This window comes from Cataglyphis hispanica, chromosome 4, assembly GCF_021464435.1.
Source record: "Cataglyphis hispanica isolate Lineage 1 chromosome 4, ULB_Chis1_1.0, whole genome shotgun sequence".
NCBI lineage: Eukaryota > Metazoa > Arthropoda > Insecta > Hymenoptera > Formicidae > Cataglyphis > Cataglyphis hispanica.
This window is the reverse complement of record NC_065957.1, coordinates 12,136,707-12,156,963: the sequence shown is the minus strand read 5'-3', so window position 1 is coordinate 12,156,963 and position 20,257 is coordinate 12,136,707. Positions and strand designations below refer to the sequence as shown.

The window sequence follows — 20,257 nt, the reverse complement described above, 5'->3', positions numbered from 1 at the left end:
AATAAAATATACATCTGATTCATATTTTTCTTTTTCTCTCTTCTATTTTCTAGATATATATGTAAAATATTCTAAATAAAATGTAAATGAATGACTCAGGATTAATTATAATATATCTTTTTTGTACGTTTTCCAATGTATATCCTAAAAAATTGATATAAAAATAGTACAAAGATATTAAATATAGTTTATAATGAATAATTTTATATTATAATAATTTATAGTACATATGTTATTTTTTAGCAGAAACAATATTAGAAAGCATGATAATTGTTTAGCAATTTGTCTATAAAATTATACGGATTATTTATATATATTTTGAGAGATTCGACACGAGCGACTTATAATGCTGTTTTCTAGCATGTGCAAATCAATCAAATTAGATAAAGTAAGTGCGGCAGATATTAAAAGGGTCGACTCAAAGGATTATCGATCAGTTGGTCGACGTGGTTTCAGGCAAAAAGACGTGCGTTTCTCTATCAAAGTAACGCTGGTTCGGCAATAGACTGTCAACAATGACGACGCGACTTATCAAATCCATGACGGTCGCAATGCTGTTCATCAAGTTGCAGCATGAATATTATTTTATTCGTATCGTGAAATTTCTGTGAAGAAGCCTTCGAATGGACAAATGGCTCCAAGATAGAAAGCTCTGGCTATTCGGTAGTACGCTGCCGTTGTTACCAAGGAGGTAAACATCGATGTTAAACAAAAAACATATCTCTACTGCTTGAATCAATTAAGATTAAAACATCCCCTTTTTCAAGTGCATCTTTCAATAATTATTTGACGTTTTTAAAAAGTTTTTTCTAGTATCCAATTAGCTAATCTCTTTTTTCGACGCAGATCTTTTACGTAAACATAATATTTGGGCTTTTTGAACGTTTGACATTTAATTCATTAGGATCGATTCTCCAGTCTTTTAAAATTCCAAAAAAGACCAAAGGCTGTCTTATGATTCTAACGAGGTTCAAAAAAGATTTTACGAATAAGTCATATTGAATGTGGTTGGAAGATTTTATTCCGAATTGTGTTCATTGTATTGAATTATATTTTTTGAAGATATACACGAAATGTTTAGATTTAAATTATGCATTTCGTTAACATAAAAATATTTTTTACACAAGTTATACATAATAATGATAATCTTTTTGTCATAGTTGAATTAAAATTATGACATTATATATATATAATATGAAGAATTATTTCGTACAGTTAAGAATAAATTTTACTATAATTTTATTAATATTTCTCGAATATTTATAGAAAGATAATTAAATGAAATCGTTTTGTAAGTAGCGGAGAATAAAAAGAAATTTTTTTTCAATAATTTTGAAAAATATATTTTTCAATTTTGCTAGAAATTTTTAATATTTAAATTTTTAAAAATTATTATTTATTAAAATGTAATTTTTTATATCTGTATTCTCTTTATATATTATGAGAGCAGAAAGATTATTTTCATAATCATACTTTTCTCAGTCTTCTACTAAAATAATAATAACAATTTCATAAAAAATACTTTATTCCTTTATTTATGCTCCATTCTTTCTCTACTTTTTTAATTTATGAACTTTTTTAATATACATTTGTAAGCTATTGGAAACAAAGAGAAATAAATTATTTACTCAATAAATTAAACGGGAAAGCCGCGAAAGTGGCTATTGAGATGGCTATTTATATTTCTTGTTACGGATCATCCAAAAATCTTACATATACCCTGGATGTTTTCGTATTTAACATTGCGTAATTATAACCGCTATAGAGAGTCCGTTCAACAGTCAGAAACATTTTGACCTCTTTCACGGTCAGGATATATAAACGCGTACTCGGAACATAATATCGATTGTCAATAATCAAGAGTTGAACAACAACGTAAAGCGACGTTTCTTCAACGTATTAGTACTATCCGGTATGTTCGCCGACGAGGGTGACCTGGCAAGAGTATTTCATGAATTCCATTCTTGGGTTTTTGTACGTATTAATTGCTTATTTATTTTTCTCTCTCTCTTTCTCTGTCTCCCTTTCTTTTTATTGAGAAATAAACTTGTCATATATTCACTAATCGTACGCCAAATCGAATTACAATGCTTTAATCAATCTTCAAAATGTGAGAAATTAAAAAATTATGTAGATAAGTTTATATATTTATTATTTAGTAATCTATTTTTTAATCACATAATTTATTCTGACAAGTATAAATTAATCTTCGAAATTTAATTACGTAAAACGTTAAAATTACAATATATTGCGAAACGCATTTGTAAGACAAAGATTTTATGAATATAAAATCAGAATTCATTAATAATAAATAATATTAAATAAATAATTTTTCCATCTTGTTATCTTTTTAATACATAGTGTTCAATTAATTAAAGCTTCTCGCAAAAAATAATCATATATTGTATCCAAATTAAATACGATTAAATGATTTATGTTAAGTATGAGTGTGTGTTTGCATTTTCTTTATTTTTCATAAAGAAGAAAAAATAAAAGAATACTATAATATTCCACTTTTTTTAAGTTTTAAAAAATTTTGAATAATAAACATACATACAATATTCTAAAAGTGAAACATTTTTTAAAATACAAAAAATCAGCATAGTGAAAATTATTTATTCAATGTTATCACAGTATTATTTTGAGATTATTTTAGAAAATAAAAATAACTATAATTATTATAATTGTAACTTTTAATAAAATAAAACACGCTTTCGTGAACTTAGCTGTTTAACGATTCATACTTCTTAATAACCTGGCATAGCTGCATACTGTTTGTCGATTTACTTTCAAAGCACGCAACCTAATGCATCAATTAATTTTCAAAATTAATACATACAGTTTATCTTATCCAAAATTATGGTACATAACGCATATGCGATCACGTCAATATGATAAACGACATAAGGTTTGCGAACTGTCGACAATGCATACCACAGTGGTAAGAGATTTTTAATTCGGTCAGTAACCTCCCCAAATAATTGTAGAGCAGATTGTGATGTATATTAAACATAATACAACCCAATCAATATACGATTGCTTCATAAAAATAATATTAAAATAAATTATATGACAAAATAAAAATTCTTATATACAAAATATCTCAAACAAAATCGCGATCTTATTCTTATATCAAAATCTTCGATGATTTCGACCTGATTTATTTTGATACTATTTCGCAAAATATGTCATAACTAATAATATTGATTCCAATCAATCGATACAAAGTATTATTGTTTAATTATTTACATCAATTATTTAAAATGGTGATTAATAGCCATTAATATATTTTTTTAATTGTAATAATATTTTTTAAAGCATGAGCATGATATTCAAAAGAAACAATATTGCTTGTAATTATTTTGGATAGCTGCTATTGAGATACATTAGATGGTTTACATATATCGCGAGACAATTAAAAATTATGCAAGTTTATGTGAATAAAAATAGAAATATTATTATACAAAAGACAAAATATTCTGATTTTTAAAATGAATTTTCTTAACAAAAATTCCTTTAAAAAATCCCTAAGAAAAATTCTATTCTACATTTTTAATTTATTTTTTCATAATAAAATTTTCAGTTTCTCATTCACATCAGTAATAAAAATTTCAAAAAACATGGAACAGTTTTTTATTAATTTTATCATAACTGAAATAACACATTCCTATATAAAGAATTTATTCAGTCATACTAGTCCGTGAAATTACTTGTGACAAATCGATACTTTCTCCGATTGTGCATCAAATGTTAAAAAGTATTCATTGCATTGAGCAAATTTTTCCTTTCCAATTTCTATTACATATAAAATTCTATCAAATTTTTATTATAATAGCTTTCATGGAAAATAAGTCCATTGTTCGGTTGATACCGAATAACGATTACAATATCGCTATATTACAAATATGGAAATATCGTACTATTTTAGAACGTTAATATATACCAATATTATTTTGATCCGATATTGCAATCATTCGTTCACAAGTCTGGTCTGCCGCGTCTGCGCTATAAGCGTAAGGTTTGAATAAAGTAAAGCTGTGAGGCAGCTTGACCCCTGGTCATCCATTGGGATAGGGACAGTCTAACTGGTACCGTTTCTTGCGATACTATGCTCTTTACGCAACAATTGACATCGTTGCCATGCCTTGCCAAATATAAAAAGTGGGTATTCGAAAACATTGAAAAAGTTGTCGACTTTGTGCTCTCAAAAATAAGTCATAAAAATCGTTTGTATCAATATCAAATAAATTTTACATTCTTCATAAAATTATTTGCTAAAATTAAATAAATTCCTAGGTACAGATAGGGAATTAAATAGATATCAATTTTCAAAAATATCGAATAAAAAATACAATATTGTGGCAATTTTGATCAAGTCAATACTTTCAAATTATGAAATAATATACTTTTGCTTCGAGTTTTTTCCGAGAATTAATATGCCCGTGCCCCATTATTTTCATAATAATATTTTCATAATAATAATATTGAATGCATTTTAATTTTATTTAAATTTATTAATAATAACGAAAAATATTATTTTTGCACAGGTCTCGGGCACCGAGCAAAGCCATGGAGCGTTACGAGCGTTTGGCACGACTCGGCGAGGGTAGTTACGGTGTTGTCTTCCAGTGTAGAGATCGGCAAACTGGAAAATTGGTGGCTGTAAAGAAGTTTCAGCAAACCGAAGATGATCCTCTAATACGTAAGATCGCATTGCGGGAGATACGTCTGCTGAAGGTCAGTTCTTTTCTTTAACGATCACTGCATTGTTTTTTAATAAACGCCGTTGAATTTAAAGAGACATCTTCTATGAAACAAGATTATTAATTGAAAATAATCGATCAAATAATAGCTAGAAAATAATTGAAAATAATCGATAAAGCGATAAGGCAATAAAGTAATACTTTTTTTCAAATTTAAATTACCAGCACTAATAAAAATATCGAGTTATCAATAAAAGGATCAATAAAATTATTTATGATAAAAAGTTGCCATGAAGAGATATAATTGAAAAAAAAAACATTCCGTTGAAAAAATAATCTAGATTTTTATAATAAAATAATTGCAAAATATCTTTTATGCAATTTGTAAGTTTCCAATTAAAAATCAAAATATATTTATCATTCTTTCTGTCAAGTTTTCTAGCAAAAATGGCTAAAAATGTTTAATGACGAATACCGTACATAAGATTTCTGCTAATATCAAAATCACTAAATATAAAAATTGCTGACATAATTTTCAAAGTTTTCCACGTGATTCGATCAATCTACTAAGAATAACTAAGTTCGCCAAGGGTCGCATTCGTGTAAGGTGAACGACCTCCGTTAACGTATCCGCGATTGCTAGTTCTCACCTATAGACAAAGTGATGGTCAGTTTCGATATTATCGATCTTCTAAGATTTAATAAAATTTTTAAATGTAGATAAATTGATAAAAAAATCCATACTATTTTTTAAATATATTTTTTAAATATATTTTTTTAATATATTTAAATATATTTTTAATTTAAAATATATAAATTTGATAATTGAAATAAAAAATTCGCGGATAGATAGATTTTATAAAATATAATTGAAAAGATCGATTTTTATACATTTAACAAAATTCTTCTACCGTTTTTGAGACCGTGTCATTTACGATAAAACTGAAGCGGCAAGCACTTCGAACAATGAGGTACGCTCACGTGTAGCGGAAGTTACATTCTTATTTATGCGATAAGAAACTCGCATATACACAAGTGCAATACTGGCTGCTAGAAGTAGCCAACGGTCAATACCGGGCAGCGGTCAATATCTTGGCGTGTTCCGGTCTTTACCGACCTAACTTTATCGTTACAATCATCAGCGTAGGTTCACCGCCAAACATATGCACATTCAAATAGGTCCCTCTAAGCTCCGCGACGTTTTGACATTTTACTTCAAGGCTGTTTCCTTCGACAAAAGTACACTATATGTATAATGTCCTTTTGAAAATTAACAATAGTTTTTTAAAATTTCTTCGCAATACTTTATGCAAAGAGATCTGTAAAATTATGAATACAATATAAACATTGGAATCGAGGTCAAACATACAAAATTAAAAAATAAAAGAAAAAAGTTTCCAGGGACGCGCCAAGACTACTGATCGCTCGGCTACTGGCCTTAATTTATGTGTAAATTCTTGATATAATTAATACTATTCTTGATATAATTAATACTATTATATAATCAAAATTCAAAATTGGGAAAATTAACGCTTCTCCTTTATGCAGAATCTCAAACATCCAAACCTGGTCAATCTTCTGGAAGTCTTCAGACGGAAGAGGAAATTACATCTAGTATTTGAATATTGCGAGAACACTCTTCTAAATGAGATGGAAAAGTATCCCAGCGGTTGTCCAGATCTCACGACCAGGCAAATCACTTGGCAGATTCTGCAGGGTATCGCTTATTGTCATCGCCTCGGATGCGTTCACAGAGATGTGAAGCCGGAAAACATTCTCATTACCGCCGAAGGTGTAGTAAAATTATGCGACTTTGGATTTGCGCGTATGCTCAGTCCTGGTGAAAATTACACGGAATATGTCGCGACCAGATGGTATAGAGCACCCGAATTACTGGTAAATATCACATATAATACCTCTCACATTGCTTGCTTGAGATATTTTCAGAATAAAAGTTGGACATAAAGAGATTCTTAACTTTATATGACATTAAAAGATTTTTTTTTTTCATTTAATTATGATAGCGATTAATTACCTGTTTTCCGGAGCAGGTCGGAGACACACAATATGGTACTCCAGTCGATGTATGGGCAATCGGTTGCGTGTTTGCGGAATTAATACGAGGTGAAGCATTGTGGCCAGGAAAATCCGATGTAGATCAATTGTATTTAATAAGAAGAACGCTGGGCGATCTTTTACCGAGACATATAGCTATCTTTCAACAGAATGAATTCTTTACCGGCATTACTCTTCCAACACCGCAAACGCTAACACCTCTCGAAGACGCTTTACCTCGTGGAAATAATAGCTCTGTACAGGTAATAGCGATAAATTTGCTTTAACTATAAAAAATGCAAAATGTAATTACATAAAAAAAACGTCAGTCAATATCGAGCAGAAATTTTGAGTACAAAAATTCCGACAAATATATTGTGAAAATATAAAAAAATTTTTTCGAAATTTATTACTCAAAATTTCGAAAAAATATATGTACATTTATTGTCATTAAAAAAATTTTAGATGTATTCATCAACAGAAATAATTAATATAAATCAAGTGTTAATAAAATATTATATTCAGAATTATCTGTCGATAATTATCGTATATATATCTTTTGTCGATAGTTGGATTTCCTGAAAAAATGTTTGGATAAAGATCCGAATGAAAGATGGACATGCGAACAGTTATTGCGACATTCTTACTTTGACAATTTTCATTTCAAAATGCCGGACGTCGAGACAGAAGAGTTCGAAAAACTTAAAAAGTATCGAGAACGATCTCGGGTAAGTTTAGATCGAATGCGCAATGAAATATTCGAAAAATATATAAGTCAAACAATAAAATATATCTAGAACGAATTTTCTGTCGAGTAATAAGATTTGTCGACAGGCGATAGATTTGCAAGATTTATTTATTACATTACTAAACATCTTGTGTACAATTTATGAGAGAAAAGAAGATTGAGATATCGTTTATATTTACAGAATACTAATTACAGTCAAATGGTGTTACCCCAGTTACCCAAGGCTGGTCCTTCTGTTCATAGCCACAGTGAAAATCGGCCGAAGAGTTCCTCTATACATCAACCAAATTTTGACCATCTACCTACTATAAGAGGTTGATTCTGTGATTGTATATATATTTTCCTAAGCTTTTTAAAAATGTTTACGATAATTTATAGAAGTCTATGATTGTTATTATCTTTTTATTTGTAATTTCCACATTTTTCTTTATAAAGTTTAAAGACTCATTTTCTTTAGATTTTGATTTTGTTTATATATAGCAATAATTTGTGCAATTCATATGTATATCTCTTACAATAAAAGTTTTGTATAAAATAAGAGAAATTTATTTTCGGTATATTATAGTCTGTAAGCAAGACAGATAACATTGCTGCTTCAACTACAAAACATTCCACAAGTAGTACCTAAATCATGGAGGAAACAATAGCGAAAAAACGAGAAAAAAATAAACAAATCTATTATTTAACAATATAATTTAGAGAGATAATAAACAACATTATAAATAACAATTCAAACAGGATTCATATATATTACATTTTTATGTAATATATTTCTTATACAATTTAATTAAGGGATGATCATGTCTTTCAACCACTGGTACATAATGTCGTTGTAGTGTAAACCAACCTATGTGAAGTCCTATGATTAATGGTATCATGATAGCGTAGGTAGGATTCCTTTGTGTCCATGATTTTTTCGCATTAGATGACTGCATGTTTTGTCATATGATAGGAATTGTTAACATTCACAATTACTCTTACTCTATAATATACCTGAAAAATAAAGGATTTCTTTTAATGTATCTATTACATGTACTAAATATATAAAATAAAACACATCCAAGTAATTTGATCAAAAAATGATTCTTTGTTGAATGATTCTTTACTGCGCGCGAATGTATTTGCAATAAGTTGCAACAAATTATGCAATAATATTAACATAAGAAGTAAAAAGTATACAAAAATATAGAAAAAAATACGAGAAAAAGAAACAACGTATATAATATTATTGATAATTTTTATAAACCCACAATACCTATAAAACTAACCCATATATCGATATATACATATCGATTAACAAGAGTATTTGAACAATACACTCATAAATTCATTCAAACCAAAGAATTATTTTTGATATCAATAACAAACACGCAGATTTTTGCTATGTTCGAACAATTTACTAACCGAATCGGTTTTCCAAAAACCGATCGAAACTCATTCACCCTCGATCTCACCTCAAGCACGGCAAATTTTGTATTATTTGATTGACCAATCAGGACACAGAAGCCTTTGTTATTCTTAGTTGCGTTCGAAAATCTACTTGTTAGATTGAGTAAAGTTTGCTCGACCAATCAGAGCAATTTGTTTTCTTTACCCTGATTGATCGATCAAACTTTACTCAATCGAACAAGTAGATTTTAGAACAAACCTTTGTAGATTTAAAAGGCGGGAAAATGAAAAAGATAGATAAAAAGTTTCCTTAACCTTTGCGATAGTGAATGTGCAGTGAGAAACAATGTAAAATGACTTCTTTTCCAGCGATCAAATATAATTAGCTTTTATTTGATAGTTTGTGTTTTTTTCATAATTAGTTTAGTAATTTGTATTTTTGTGTGTCGACGATGGCTGATAATAAATGTGCACAAATGATTCAAACTAACTTTTCTTTATACGGTTTGGTATTGTCTAGGCAAGTATTCTGTATTTTTTAAGAGTTAAGACATATTATTTGTGCGTAGCATGAGAAAACTTTCTAACAAATAATTAAAAGATGAATATTTTTTTATCATTCATAATCTTGTTTTAATCAAGATATATGTATTTTTATATATCTATGTAATCTATTTTATTTACTTTTTATATCAAGTGTATTTTTAAATTGTTTTGTAATTGTTTACGTTTTTTTCAGGGAACTTAGAGTATCTCTTGCAAAACAGCTGTTAAAAATAGCAGAAAATGAACGTGAATCTTGGCTAAATCACATTATAGAGTTGGTCCTAGCCCAAAATTTGAATGATCCACACGTTAGCGCCGAACATATAAAACTTGCCATAGAGGAATGTGTAGAACCAAATAAATTGAAAAATACTGAAACAGTATTTAATGTTATTAGTGGATATGATATACCAAAAATTAAATATGACATTTCCAAGAAAAAGTTTATTATCGACAATGAAAACTTATATCCTGAAACACAATACAAGTCACTGATTTTTAAACATCGTTTTGAAATGGTATGGTACAAAACTTTGAGGCATAAGCAATTTCAATCTTCTAAATTTGGGAAACAGCAGATGGATAAGACGAATATAGTACCTATTGAATATCTGTTGAGCGAGTTAAAAACGGGAAATGTTTGTGTAATGGGTCTGATTACACAATTGGTGGAGGATCAATATTCTTTGGAAGATACAACTGGAACCATTAAAATCGACTTTAACAATACAATATCCTTTACAATATAGATAATTATTTATAATAAGTTTTATTATAATATTCAGCCTTGTTTTAGCAATTTTTTAAAAAGAAATTTGTAGTAAAAATATTTCAGTTTGCTATCAAAACTTAATAACTTCCAAAAAAATTGATTCCCAGATTTATGTAAACATATAAAATATTTTCTTGTTTTCGCAGAGTATTGAAGTTTGACAGATTCTTTTAATAACATTGTATGATATGAATATATATTCTCAATAGAATAAAACATCTTTGGGGCAGAAGCAGCAATTAGGAGCCGGTTATCTTCCTTATCCTACGTTACGATTTTCAGGATACTTTCATTATGGAAGGTTGTATAGTAATAGTTAATGGTGTATATAAGGATGATGTATTGTATGTAGAAAATATCAACTTTCCGCCAATAGAATCATCGGAAAGTATGCGATCAGATTTTGGTGATAGTAATACATTTGGTGGACCGCATAATTTGTCTTTGAAAATGTCCGAGAAATTACAAGTTCACGAAGAAAACGACCCGGATGGAATGATAGTATTCATAGCAGAACTATGGCTGGACATGCCAAACGTGTTACAAAAATTTAAAACAATGCTGGAGGGTTACATGGATTATCCACCTATAGCTTTCGTATTATGCGGTCATTTCTTAAGTTTTCCCACAAATATAACTAGCGCGCAAACTTTGATAACGGGTTTTAAAAATTTGACCGATATAATAACACAATATACGAACGTGAAGGAATCCTCCAAATTTGTTTTCGTACCCGGTCCACATGATCTGGGTTCGCCTAAGATTTTACCGAAACCTCCTTTACCCAAATGTATCATCGAGGAAGTCACGAAAATAGTACCGAATGCTATTTTCACCACAAATCCGTGTAGAATACAATACTGTACAAAAGAGATTGTGGTATTGAGAGAGGATATGTTAACAAAGATGTGCAGAAACGCGCTTCGTTTCCCAAAAGAAGAACACTTTTTTAAACATGTAAGTTTGTGATCATGTTTTATGAATCACTGTCAAAAATGCGATTTTTAATTATCAATGTTGAAATTTTTTTTTCTAGTTCGCGAAAGCTATCATTAGCCAATCACATTTAACTCCTGTGCCTCTCCAAGTTGTTCCGATTTATTGGAGATACGATCATGCTCTACAAGTGTTTCCAACGCCAGACCTCATAGTGATCGCTGACAATTTTGGAACATATACGACCGACTATTCGGACTGTTATGTGATAAATCCAGGAATGTTTTCGAAAAACAATTTCTCATTTCAAGTTTATGTGCCTGCTATCAATCAGATCCAAGATTGTCAGCTTCCAAATGACACTGATGTTTCTTGAAAAAAATCAGTATTCAATAGTTTGAAAAATTTTGAAGATTTGATAATCCATAGCACTATTATTATGCTGGATCAGTTGATACGCTAGTCTTTCATAATTTTATATATTTATTTTATTTTTATAACATAAAATCTCTTGTTTATTTTTACAATACTTTAAAAACGCGTCGGAAATAGATCACTTAAATCATAACTTCCGCGGTAATATGTTAACACAAATTAAATTAAATCCAAGAAATAAAAATAATTTAGTCACACGAGGAGGCCTTCGAGGGTGGGAAGGTGGACGAAAAAAATGATGAAGAGAAATAATTTATCTTACAATTAATTTTTTGCGTCCAACAGTATTACAACGGGAAATATTGAGAAGCAACTTTGTAGTGATTTTTTTTAAGAGAGAATATTTATATCATATTATATGAAATAGAATATTTATATCATATATGAATATATAATACCTTTTTCTAATTATCTCTATATGCTTCTCTTGTATTTCCTAAATTAAGTATTACTAATAGGATCTTACATCAGACTTTCCAAATAGGACTTACAAATGGTACGCACTTACTTACTCCTTCCTATCAATTCATATAAATAGCTACATATTAAACACAACATTTCTCTACCACTTTGCAATGTACATAACATTATACAGGTACATACTGAATTCCAATTTATTTCAATTCGTCACATTGGAAGCATTAAGTCAATTACTGGCCATAGTAAACCAAATATGATCATTATTTAAGCGTAAAAAGTTCGTAGTAACATTACATTTTTATGTGTGAGCAATATAATTTCTTTACCAACCAGCAGTTGTATTAATATTGCTAAGAAATGGCGCATATAAACATGGGGGACATAAATTTGGTTAAAATACGACCAGGGTGTAAAATAGATGTATAATATTTGCAATAGAGGATTTCTAGAAGAAATTTAATACATTATATTTTACATATTTTTTACTTAAAATATTCGAAATGCAGCATGCTTTGAGGATTGTTAATATATTTTACATAATAGGAATTAATGACCGATACAAGTATATAAGAATTTTCTTCTCAAAACATATGAAGCAGATTAGACATTTTGAATACTGATTGCAAAGTGTGAACATAGAATTCGAAATCAAAAGAAAGGATTATATATATATATATATATATATATATATATATATATATATATATATATGTATAAGTGTAAATTGCAGCAACTACACACGTTAATTCATCACATATATTACAGTACCATTTGTAAAAAAAAAAGAAAAAAGAAAAATTACGCTCTTATATTTCTATTGCACTTCCTCGTAAACACGCATTGTCCGATATAATTTTTTTCGTGTGCTATTCAATTCCTCCTGCAAAAATTATTATAATACATTAATAATACATAATATATTTTATATAAAATAGTAATTTTAAATAGTAATCTTCTTAGTCCGATTAGACGGCGTAATAAGTTGTTCGCATTCTATGTCTCACGAACTATCAGTCTTCGTATGTAGTTCTCCTAAGAAATAAATTTGTGATCTAGGTTACCATATATTTTTTAGTACAACTATTATTACAATTTTTATAGACGCAAGTAAAATGTTTATGTATATATAATGATAATACATATAAATATATATTTACAAGACAAACTTGAAAAACAAATAATTAGAAAAAAATTGCAAATTTATTTAAATCATTTAATTATATTGATAATGTTTCTTCTGCATTGTTTCTTTCGCTTATATATTCTTCGATTAATTTAAAACTGAGTTTTCTTTTGTGAAACTATAATGCTATATTTCTCACAACACTTTAGAATTCTCCGTAACAAAAATTTTTAGTTAAAAAAAATGTGTTGAAACTTAATAATGTTCATTTTAACTTTGAGCAATATCACATATGTTCATATAGTTTACATACAGTTCATAAGATGTTGAAATGCGAAGAATTACTACGCTGTCACTTGAAATTATAATTTTAGCTAATACTAATATTTTAGCTATACACATAAACAATATGCAGAATAAAATGAAGCAAGATCTAATTTTTACTTAACATCATACAACACATCTTGATATCTCAATTAATTTCATTGTCATCATTGACGTTTTATTAAAAATTTTATGACATTTTATTATAAATTTTATTAAAAATGACTAGTTTATGTATCGACGAAAGAGTAAAGAAATAAATGCTCAATGCGATCGTTTACGCACTTTCTCTTTGATATCTCCGGCAAGCCTCATTTCTTTCTTCGGCGTCGAAATACCAAAGTGTGATAGCGTATCTCGTTTTATACGCTGGTTGCACTTCATGCGGATTCCGCCTGTCGGACCAGAAAAATAATATCCTATCGAAAAGAGGTTCGATATCCGCTACTTGATCGCGCCATCCTTCTGGGAATATCCTTAAAAGTCCGCCATTCTCCTGTGTAAGATAAAAAAATATATGCAATTATTTATAGATTCCACCGTTACACACAATTATTATATCGGGCCTTATATTATTCTTTGCTTCAAGAACAAGTGCTACATTTGCAAAATCTTATAAAGATTTCTAATTCGCATCAAGATAATGAACTATGATGTCTCAAAAAGGAAAAATCAATTTTGTAACCATTTAAATGATAAGTGACTTAGTTTGACAATTCAATAGATTATAAATATAGATCAGTATACATTATTACAAATTCCTATAGAGCTTCAATATCAGGGTGTCCCAAAACTCCACATATTAAGGGTGTGTTATTGAAGTCGTTTAGAGTTGAAATTATTTAATAAACATATGTCTGTAAATGTTTCCTAACAGAACTGCAACCATTGAAAGTTGATGTGAATATTTGAAAAATTTTCTGTCAGTCTGGTATTGTTTACATTTCTGTCAGTCTGATATATTTATGTATTATATATTTAGATTTAAAAAAAATAAAAAGGAATAAGAAATTCTCCAGGTGGAGCAAACTGTTAGATCATTTTTACATAAGGCAAGACATTGTACCGAATCTGCAGGAGATAATTTTGATCAGAATTTGTAAGACATTTGTAAATAAACAAGTTAAATGTTTTTTTTTCTTTTCTTTTTTAAATATTCACATCAACTTTCAATAGTTATAATTCTTTTAGGAAGCATTATAGACATATGTTTATTAAACAATTTCAACCTTAATGTATGGACACCCTGTATATAATCAATTACTTAAATTATTACGATATTTGTAAACACACGGGTTTCTCGTACATGTGTAAGCATACTTTCTTCGCATATAAAGTAGTAAATATAATTACAGATATATATTAATTCATCGATATCTAGAATTGTACCTTAATGTTCCAATCCCGATTAAGGTAATAAATGGCCGTGATGCAACGCCCATCTTGGTTAGGATTATCCACATGTTTCACGTAATGCGAACCGTGACCAGGATAACAAGCTACCATTGCCTGAAACATAGAAGGAAAATAGATTTTATTGAAAGAGTAAATCGTAATGTCGGCATATATTATGTGATTAGCTCTAGCTATATATAATAAAGCGAGTTCTAAATATGTTCTATATGATTTGCTAACTTTAACTCAAATGAAGTAAGGAAATCTGTTATCTTCCTCTGTAGTATTAATTTGAAATATAAATATTTATTTTGTCACACATACAATCATTTATATCTATTATGTGACTAATATATATGTTTATATTTTAAGTTAAAAAAAATAAATATTTTAACTCTTAAAGGTATATGTATGCGTTATACTTTGACCCTATCGATTAACAATAGAATATTTCGAAGGCCTTAATCAATAAAAAAAAAATTGTTAAAAATTTATTTATTTTTTACTTTTGTTATACATAATTTTCTACAGATGTCAAGGAATAAATGTAAATTTGTTTAGATTTTTTTCAAACAAAACTTTGAAACAATCTAAAACAGCGACAAGACAGTGTGACTAGGAAAAGAATAAGAAATGTAGGATTTAGAGTTAATATCTTTTACTTTCAATTAAGAAAAATACATAAATATTAGATGAGCAAAAATGTATTTTGAGTGATATTTAAATTAAGATCATTCATAAGAAAAAAAGAGGACGGAAACATTCAAAGCGGAATCAAAATGAACGCCTGGCACTCATTGACATATGTCATATTTAAATATGAAAGGATGAGTAAGAGTTGTGTCGCATCAGATAAATTCATGGAAAAATAATGTTAGGCTTTTCAGAATATTTGTTTATAAATGTTAAAATATAATGAAAAACCATTATATGCGTATATGGCATACACTTTAAAAAAATATTAATCTAATAATATAATCTAATAATATAACAATGAGGGGGAAGAGGGAGAGAAACTATTTATAACATGTCTAGTATACATATACATATTATCTGTCGCATTTTTTAAATGCAGCAGACAAATGCAATGATTATATTAACAGCCAAAATATATATTTCGTACTTTTTTTTTATCTTTTCCGATTATCGAATGATATACCGCTGTACCGTGTTTACAACGCAATAAATGATTGCATCAAAGACATATTTTACGTGCGAATCATGTTTTCTGATAACGAAATATTTTCATTGTTAATAAATCCGATAATAATGAATTACAATTTTTATTAATAATTCTTCGTCAATTACTATTTTTTTTCAGCAATATGGAGAAAATATAAAAATATTTTTCTGTAAATATGCGTTTTTTTAACTATAAACTCTTTAATATCGAATCAAAAGAAATGAGCGTTCAAATAAAGATGTCTAAGAAACTACTCTGTATAAATACTATAAATATTATAATACGCTTTACACCGATGATTTATACATCAAGAAATATGAAATATTACATTTATAAGTAAAGATTAGATAGACGTCTCGATTTTCGAGGACATGTCCTCCTTATCGAGATGTCCTCCAAACTTGTAAATTTCATCAGACTCTTGTATGATCCCCCTCCCCCACCCTTCCTCCCATAATTGAATATTTAAATATATTTCTTTGAAGCTCTCTTGGAAATCTTGTACATTAGATCAATAACATTTTAATTTATTTAATAAAACATATGTATTAATCGAATCGTGTTAGTTTCTTTTATTCATTAGCTGTTATTCGAATTAGATTTCATTCATCTTTTCCAAAAATACGCATCAATCTATAACAGATTAAAACATTTCAATGTGTATGTAAATATTAGCACACGCGTGTATAAGTTATAGCGCAACTGTAAAAACAACAGTGCGCAAAATAAAATATTTAGTAAATTGAAGGTACGCTACATGTGTCCTTGTCTCATGTATGTGAGAGAATGTAATCGGATATCTAACTAAAAATAGACATTGATAAATCATACGAGGATACAAAGGATAATGATACAGTCACATCGAATAATTATTATTAAACAGGTATGAGTTTAACGAACGCAATACAATCGCGAACAATACGAGAAATATCCTGTATCGGTGATTAAATATAAACTGATATTTACAAGATTCTCTCAATGGAGATTACATTCAACTGTTGAAAAAACATAGAAAGGACAAGTGCTATGCAAAAAGAAATCAGATGAATCGGGAGATTAAATTTTGTTTAAAGAGATTAAATCTCTCAATACATTTGATTTTTTTTGCATAGCACTTGTTATAATTATAATCAAGTTCTTCTTTCAGAAACAATTTTTATTTTTCCTTTGTTCTCGATGTACCGAATCTCCATACTTTGCTAAAGACTTTTTCAATATATTATTATATCTTCGTGATTATCCTTCATAGCAATAATAATAATAATTATTATTATTATTATTTGGAATAAAAAGATGATAGTTTTTAAAAAAGATTGTAAAGAGGAATTTAAATAAAAAAAAAAAAAAAAAAAAAAAATTTAAAAGCTTTAAACACAAGGAGGCTTAAAAATTATCTTTCTTTCTAATATTTTCTCTTAAAGAGAAAGAGAAAATATATATAACTATTTTAATAAGAATAAGAGTATCCTAATAAAAAAAGTTTATTGACGTATTTTAGCTATTATGCGCATATTTTTTTAATAAATCAAATTTTGTTACATTTAAATGCTAATATTATAAGAAGTTATTACGACTCTGTTATATTGAGATGCAGGCAAAGAAAAAAAAAGGAAAAGAATCTAATTAGAAAGCAATATTTGTTGGCAAAATTTCATCGAGAAACCGTCAAACATCGACTTCGGCATCCGGGCGGGATCGTAATATATAAAATATAAAACGAATGTGATTCGCGTGTCGATGTGAGAGTAGAGAAAGAAGGTGGGAGTCGGGCGTCGCGCGGCGGCGTATGTTGGCCTACGTGACTGACTGCACTTCTCGCTCTCATTCCCACTCTGTTCCTCTTTTCTGTGCATTAATGCTCATCTCACGCGGATCATTACATTTTTGGAATTCTGACCTTGTCTATCGCATTCACCTCGGCGTGTCATCGCGACATTCCCACATTCGAAAAAAAAATGGCATATATCACGTGGCGCTTGTTGCGCGTCGTACGTTAATTCTTTCTGTCTTATAAGCTTCAATTTTAATTAGAAATGCGTGAAAGAGAAAGATATTATCTTGTTTTGTTTCGTTAATTAAAATTCGGTCACGTGGACATTAAATACGCAGCTATCTTACATTGGGGGCGCGCTGTTCAAGATAAACAATTTCTTTTAAGATTATGTATATATAATTATCAATTAGCGTAACAAAAATGTAGCGTGTACTCACTTTTGTCCTTCCGGTGATCGTATAGTTTCCTATCTTTCCGTTATTGCGCATTTTATTGGCTCTCGTGATGATCGAATCGACGTGCGATATCAACGTGCCAATATTTCTACACTGTTCTTCTTTCCCATCCAACCATATTATCTGATCACCACGTATTGTCTTTAAGTCATTTGCGCTACCTTTATTAGACACCAACTGTCCATCCTGAAATAATCCAGCACTGTACATATATAAAACCTCGTTTAACACTGCGAGACCTCTCTCCTTGCCTAAAAACTTGTCCACCACGCATACACCGTATTTGTCCATGTCTCTTATCACATATTGACAAATTTTGTCTGTAAATTCTTCGTGATTATTTCTATTCCTATGTAGAAAAGGGGGCAAAAATTCTTCCTCCTGACCCAGCTGCACTTCCGGGAAATTCTTCATGCCGTTATAATGCTGGATAGGCAGACCGAGATCCGTGTTGCTTAAGCTGTCAAAAATTCTCGAGCTCTCTAAAGCGGGATTCAGGAGCTCGGCTCGTGCTCCCAGTATAGCGTCCTCCGAACTTCCTTCGTACGTTATAGGTGACGTCCAACCATCGGCTTTGTGCTTACGCGCGTTTCTCTTCCTCCCACCGTTTGATTTTTTCTTAAGATTGTGATTCTCCTTCCGTTCTTGTCGACAACTCGATCCGTTCTCTCCTTGTGTAATGGAATCTGTAATCAGACGCATGTATATACTTTCTGTCAATTTTAACACGGATAATTCCAAGGCGCTATAATCAAAACATTACTGGAAAGTATTTATATATCGGCGATAATGCAGTCTTGAAGTATCCAACGATAAAACATTGTAGGGCTCGCTATTAATCGCAAATTTATCGGCAATGAGATTTATTGTTCATTACTGCGCAACAGCATATGCGGAACCACGCGAAACCCGATAACGCGGGCTCCAGATTTCAGCTGAAAGAAGAGAGGAAAGAGAAAAGTAAAAAACACAAGCGTACCTGCGAAATGCTTGGCGTTTCGACGCAACGATAACGGCAATGATTCCGAAGTAACGTTGGACGCATCCGAGACGGGGGCCTTGCTTAGGTTAGAAAGCAGAGAGGACGTTACAACGCGGGATTTTCCAACAGGATGACGTTGCTTGGACGGGATCTCGCGATTCCTGGTCTTGGCCGCTCCTGATAACGGCTCGTCCTCGGTTAGGTCGCGCGCGGGATGAGTCGCGCAAAACTCCTTGTGACGTTTCCAGTCGCGTCTCTGGTGCTCCCTGGTGCAATAAAAGACGGCCTTGCAGCGCGAGCACCTTTGCAGCTTGTCAGTCTTGTCGCAGACCGCGCAAATCAGCTGCGACGCGTCTGTACGAACATCACCGTCGCCGTGTGTGGTCTGCGCGCCACTGACTATCGGTCCGGACATCTCGCTGAGTTTATAGTTTTTTTTTTTTTTTCTCTTCTCCACTACGACAATGCCGTCGCGCGTCGCGACGACATTTCTTCGATGAGGAAAGTCACACGCGCTCGCTCGCCGCCCGCTACAGCCCACTACAGCTCGCTACAGTTGTTACAGCCCGTAACTCCGATCTCCGATCAACTCCGCGCAAGGACCGCTGGCTACAGGATACGGCTACGGACACGGACAGCTATGGAATCCGTATCCGGAATCCCGCTTGTCCCTTTCGTCCGGTTCGCGCTGCCGCTGCCGTTCAGTATCGTGGCAAATTGAACTGGCGCCTGGCGCCTCCGGTCAACAACATCGTACGTATTTCTGCGTATATGCCCGGAGTCACACGCTCGAGTCGGAAAATTTGACCCCTTCCTGTTTTTAAAAATTGAAAATATATAATTCGTTATCGAAAAGTACGACGAATAAAGATGCGATATAAAAAAATATATTCAACCAACAGTTATGGTAATCTAGATCGCGATGCGCTCGATTCAAGCGCGCCTAAGTAAACTTTGAATTTAGCAATGGCCGCGACCAATCACTCTTCCCTACGTTTTAGTGCTCTAATGGTTCCG

The 20,257-nt window shown here is 30.6% G+C and overlaps 3 protein-coding genes and 1 long non-coding RNA gene across 8 annotated transcripts; 2 read left to right on the top strand and 2 right to left on the bottom strand.

The window, feature by feature from the left end:
* Positions 1-469: 469 nt before the first annotated feature.
* Positions 470-8,053, top strand: LOC126848864 (cyclin-dependent kinase-like 4). Of its 3 annotated transcripts, none has more exons than XM_050590133.1 (6): positions 470-691; positions 4,548-4,737; positions 6,252-6,599; positions 6,755-7,021; positions 7,328-7,486; positions 7,688-8,053. In XM_050590133.1, exons 1-6 carry the CDS (start codon positions 624-626, stop codon positions 7,823-7,825), a joined length of 1,170 nt encoding a protein of 389 aa, XP_050446090.1. In that variant the 5' UTR covers positions 470-623; the 3' UTR covers positions 7,826-8,053. The 3 variants fall into 3 exon arrangements, with proteins under 3 accessions (XP_050446090.1, XP_050446092.1, XP_050446091.1); XM_050590135.1 differs by lacking the exon at positions 470-691 and adding an exon at positions 1,775-1,974; XM_050590134.1 differs by lacking the exon at positions 470-691 and adding an exon at positions 4,025-4,161.
* Positions 8,054-8,182: 129 nt separating this feature from the next.
* On the bottom strand, positions 8,183-8,985 carry LOC126848865 (uncharacterized). The gene is made up of 2 exons (XR_007687319.1): positions 8,911-8,985; positions 8,183-8,499 (listed from the first exon to the last, which is right to left on the bottom strand). It is a non-coding gene; the product is annotated as an uncharacterized LOC126848865 (long non-coding RNA).
* Positions 8,986-9,200: 215 nt separating this feature from the next.
* Positions 9,201-12,293, top strand: LOC126848846 (DNA polymerase epsilon subunit 2). Of its 2 annotated transcripts, XM_050590091.1 has the most exons (5): positions 9,201-9,415; positions 9,635-10,172; positions 10,487-10,514; positions 10,590-11,170; positions 11,250-12,293. In XM_050590091.1, the coding sequence occupies exons 1-5, from the start codon at positions 9,348-9,350 to the stop codon at positions 11,523-11,525; spliced, it is 1,491 nt and encodes a 496-aa protein (XP_050446048.1). In that variant the 5' UTR covers positions 9,201-9,347; the 3' UTR covers positions 11,526-12,293. The 2 variants fall into 2 exon arrangements, with proteins under 2 accessions (XP_050446048.1, XP_050446047.1); XM_050590090.1 differs by having other exon boundaries at positions 10,487-11,170.
* On the bottom strand, positions 12,293-20,066 carry LOC126848847 (egl nine homolog 1). Of its 2 annotated transcripts, none has more exons than XM_050590093.1 (5): positions 19,238-20,064; positions 18,241-18,944; positions 14,841-14,960; positions 13,737-13,947; positions 12,293-12,884 (listed from the first exon to the last, which is right to left on the bottom strand). In XM_050590093.1, exons 1-5 carry the CDS (start codon positions 19,653-19,655, stop codon positions 12,871-12,873), a joined length of 1,467 nt encoding a protein of 488 aa, XP_050446050.1. In that variant the 5' UTR covers positions 19,656-20,064; the 3' UTR covers positions 12,293-12,870. The 2 variants fall into 2 exon arrangements, with proteins under 2 accessions (XP_050446050.1, XP_050446049.1); XM_050590092.1 differs by lacking the exon at positions 12,293-12,884 and adding an exon at positions 12,895-13,036 and having other exon boundaries at positions 19,238-20,066.
* Positions 20,067-20,257: the final 191 nt, after the last annotated feature.